Source organism: Anarrhichthys ocellatus, unplaced genomic scaffold (assembly GCF_004355925.1).
Source record: "Anarrhichthys ocellatus isolate YVR2014 unplaced genomic scaffold, GSC_Weel_1.0 scaffold11, whole genome shotgun sequence".
Lineage (NCBI taxonomy): Eukaryota > Metazoa > Chordata > Actinopteri > Perciformes > Anarhichadidae > Anarrhichthys > Anarrhichthys ocellatus.
The window spans coordinates 1,494,392-1,498,291 of record NW_022280041.1 but is presented as its reverse complement, the minus strand read 5'-3'; the positions used below and the strand labels follow the sequence as shown (position 1 = coordinate 1,498,291).

Below are 3,900 nucleotides of genomic sequence, written 5' to 3'. Positions count from 1 at the left end.
TGTGTGTGTGTGTGTGTGTGTGTGTGTGTGTGTGTGTGTGTGTGTGTGTGTGTGTGTAGGCCTATCAATTATCAAAGATTGACCTTCAGAGTTAGTGAAAAGCTTAATGATGGAGATAATGGTAATGGCTCTGACTGTGTGTGTATATATACACACACACACACACACACACACACACACACACAACTGGAGTGTGTCTTTCTGTTCACTAAAGACACTCAGATAGCACGCAAACACAGACACACACACCTAGACACACATATATGGAGATAATGCTACAAGGATGAAGAAGACAAACAAAGAAGATGGAACTGGTTGCGCACACACACACACACACACACACACACACACACACACACACACACACACAAAGAACAACATGACTGTTGCAGAGACGCTTTATCAATAAATAATCAGCAATGCTGCAGGGGTAAGCATTGACACACACATCTGCACAAAAACACACAAGAACAGGCTTAAAGATTCAAAACATTAATAACAACGCTCTCAGATACATACACACCTCCTACCAGTGTGTGCTCATGCCAACACACACACACACACACACACACACACACAGCTCTCTAACTACAAGACGTGCAATGATCCGTAGCACTGGAACAAAAAAAAAAAAAAAAGACAGAAAACACCTGAGACAGCACTCATCAGAATGATCTGGGACAGATGACCTTTAAAGGGCCACACACACACACACACACACACACACGTGGTCCCTACCTTCCTCCACGGTGGAGTCGAGCTGGGTGACTTTCACGGCCAGCTGGTCCACTCTCTCCTGTAGGCTGCTCATCCTCAGGTAGAAGCTGTTGGCTTCGATGAACAGTTCCCCGAAAATGTCCTCCGCATGGCGACCTGGACGAGGAACGAGAGAGAGAGAGAGAGAGTGAGAGAGAGAGAGAGAGAGAGAGAGGCACACCAACACAAGGTTTAGTTTTCAGACCGAAGCTCAACAGTATTTATTTCATTCTGGGAACGTTAGCAGAGTGCATTCACACGCTGAGCTTCTAGCCATATTCAGAGTGATAAAAGTGTTGCAACAGCGGCGAGAAGAGGTGCTCTCAGTAGAGTACAGATCTCCTCCAGGTGTGTCTGACCATCCAGATGGAAAAGGGCAGGCTCAAGTGATTGGATGAACCATCTGTCAATCAAACTCTTGCCAAAGCCAGAAAAGCCTTTAGTGTCGTTCTCTGCTCTTCTTTCTCCAGTCAACTCTCCAGTCCTGATGTAACTGATGCTACTGCAGCATCTAACCTCTTCAGGAGCCGCCATTGTTGTTTACAACAAACAGTCGCCTAAGCCCCGCCCCCTAGCTGCCAGTAGCTCCTCACAGGATGCTGATTGGTCCAGACACAAACGCTTTACTTGAAGCCTGATGACATGGATTTTGGAGTGATAATCCACAATTCTCGCATGATCATGTGACCTTTGCGAGAATCCAGCCGCCGTGCAAAGTTAAATACAAACAACACTGTCTCAGGCGTGATCCTCCTGGAGGACATAAAGGCAAAGAAAAAACCCACAGAAAGTCAGAAGTCAGAGGAGAAATCCACAAATGTCGTCGATGCAGTTGTCGAATTTAATACTTTAAAGGACCTTTCTGTCTCACGCACACACACACACACACACACACACACACGCTCAGCCCACGACACGACAGATGGAGCCGAGGCAGAGCACTCGCTCATTCACAGCGAGCTGTCGCTGAATTTAATTCAGTCCCGAAATGTTAATCATGTTTAAACAGATCTGTTGTTTTTATTCATTCCCTTCACGTTTCCACTGAATGATCTCTAATCTGACGCAGGTTCGTTATGAGCTGCTGAAACACAGACGCGGCCTCGTTCACTTAAACGCCAAGAACGTAGCTCTGCGTTCATTTGCACCTCAGATGCCAGAAGACGACGCATCGTGATCCGACTGCTAACAACATATTGTAGGGGCGTGTCGGGCGCGCGTGTGACCTACTGTTGTGTGCTGCAAACACAGAGTGGTGGGTTTCTGTGTCATCAGATCAAATGTGCAGGAAGTTCTGATTCTCTAGCTGTATGGCTAAGTGTTAGCATGCTAACAGCCAGTTAGCAAACCTGGGACAATAAGTTCATACAGTTTATTCAAAACATGCGTTTGTACCATCGACTCCTGCGGTTAAATAAACAGCTAATGAGGAACGACAGCTTCCTCTATTACGGACTCTCCGGCCCCTTTGAAGTTCTGCACCTTCAAGGTGGTTATTGGTCAATAATGCAAATTTTAAAGTTCATGCAAAAACACTGCATCAGGTATAAAATATTGGTGTGACCAGGCCTTTAGTAGAGCCTTAAGAAACCTCCATTTTTTTCATGGCTAACAGGCGACCCCTCCCCTAAACCTCCCGTCTAAGCGTGTCTTGCGCTCTCACTGGCTGTAGCTCCCCAACAGGTCAGATATTTAGCCTGTTAGGTGATGCACCGGCAAACCCAACATAAAGATGTTGGGAAGCTCCAAAAAAATGCTTATAAAATGGCAGAAAACGCAGCAAAATTCCAGGATAATCTGCGTTTTATTAGTGATTGCATTTGTATAATCATACTTGGTGCTTGAACCACAGGATACTCACTCAGACTGCCCAGCTGTTTGATGATGGCTGCCAGGGTGCTGTTGGTGACGCACTCCAGCTCACTGGTCACCCCGTCCGGCAATGCCATGCGGCACAGGTGCCGGGGCTCAATGTTCCTCTTCACCAACGGCATGCTGGTCTACGCCTGAGGAAAACGACAGAGAGGAAGGAGAGACGATTGGTTGATGGCGAGAATCAGCCTTAAAAAGAACCACTTCCTGTATCGTTTCAAGACATCAAGGCCTAAATATGGTCTTGAAATCCCTAAAAAACGGTGTCTCCCTGCGTCTCCTCTGACATTTGTTTACATGCTGTGGCTCATTATTTTTCCCCGCAGGAGAAATAAGTGCAATTTGCGACTTTACAGCTCCGACCTGACGGATATGAGAGGAAGAAGAAAGCTTGGGGGGGGGGGGTTGGTGTTTAGCTGCGAATCCTGAAGGAGGCGGGGGTGTCATGTCCACCGTAGGGCGCAGTCGCTCAGCTTTGTGTCAATGCGGCAGAGACGGGCAGAGAATCAAATGAGGCGGAAAAGGTTTTCTAAACGGCGCTAACGAGCCGCAACTGAGAGAATGAGTGTGTGGTGTTTGAGAGGCCACAAGGGAAGAGTTACATATAGATCAGTTAGTCTGATGAGGAGACACAATGGACAATGATACATTATAGCTTTATATGCACACTGATGTTCCACTAGTATTCTGAATATGACAATTTTATTTGAAAGAATGAACATTTTATGTGGAAATGTAACTATTTATCGATTTCTATTCTATTCAATTCAATGCATTTGTAGAGCCCAATATCACACGTTGGCCTCAGAGGCCTTTACAATCTGTCGAGCACACGACTTCCTCTGCGCTTGGACCCTCAAAGGGAGAAACTACCCCCCAGAAAACACCCTTTAATGGGGGAGGGAGTGTTGAAGAGATGTCTGCCTTCTCTCCAACACAATGGGACGAGATGGCACTCGGCTTCTTGCAAAAAAGCATCCGGATTGATGAATCGCACGACAGGTTAAAGGACAAATTTGTATTTCTGGGTGGACTGTCCCTTTAAAGGGGTTGGGAAGATTCTGACAGTTGAGGGAAAAAAAAAAACAGAAAAATTAAGTAGCTTATGTAGAAAAATTGGGGATAAGTGATCATCAACTAAATGGCAAGAAACGGGCAATATATTGTAGATTCAGCATTAAATGGAGACTTTAGACTGGAAGTTGACCCTTCTTTATTCCTCATGACACACACACACACACACACACACACACACACACACACACACACACA

The 3,900-nt window shown here is 45.9% G+C and overlaps 1 protein-coding gene across 2 annotated transcripts in view; it reads right to left on the bottom strand.

The window, feature by feature from the left end:
* Positions 1 to 3,900, bottom strand: part of LOC116385484 (wiskott-Aldrich syndrome protein family member 3) — a 24,255-nt gene that overhangs the window by 10,575 nt on the left and 9,780 nt on the right. For both annotated transcript variants that reach the window (XM_031850978.1, XM_031850979.1), the window contains exons 2-3: positions 2,618 to 2,762; positions 739 to 873 (exon numbers count right to left, since the gene is read on the bottom strand). In XM_031850978.1, the coding sequence (XP_031706838.1) occupies positions 739 to 873; positions 2,618 to 2,750 (268 nt within the window). In that variant the 5' untranslated portion in view covers positions 2,751 to 2,762. The remainder of the gene's footprint in view (positions 1 to 738; positions 874 to 2,617; positions 2,763 to 3,900) is intronic.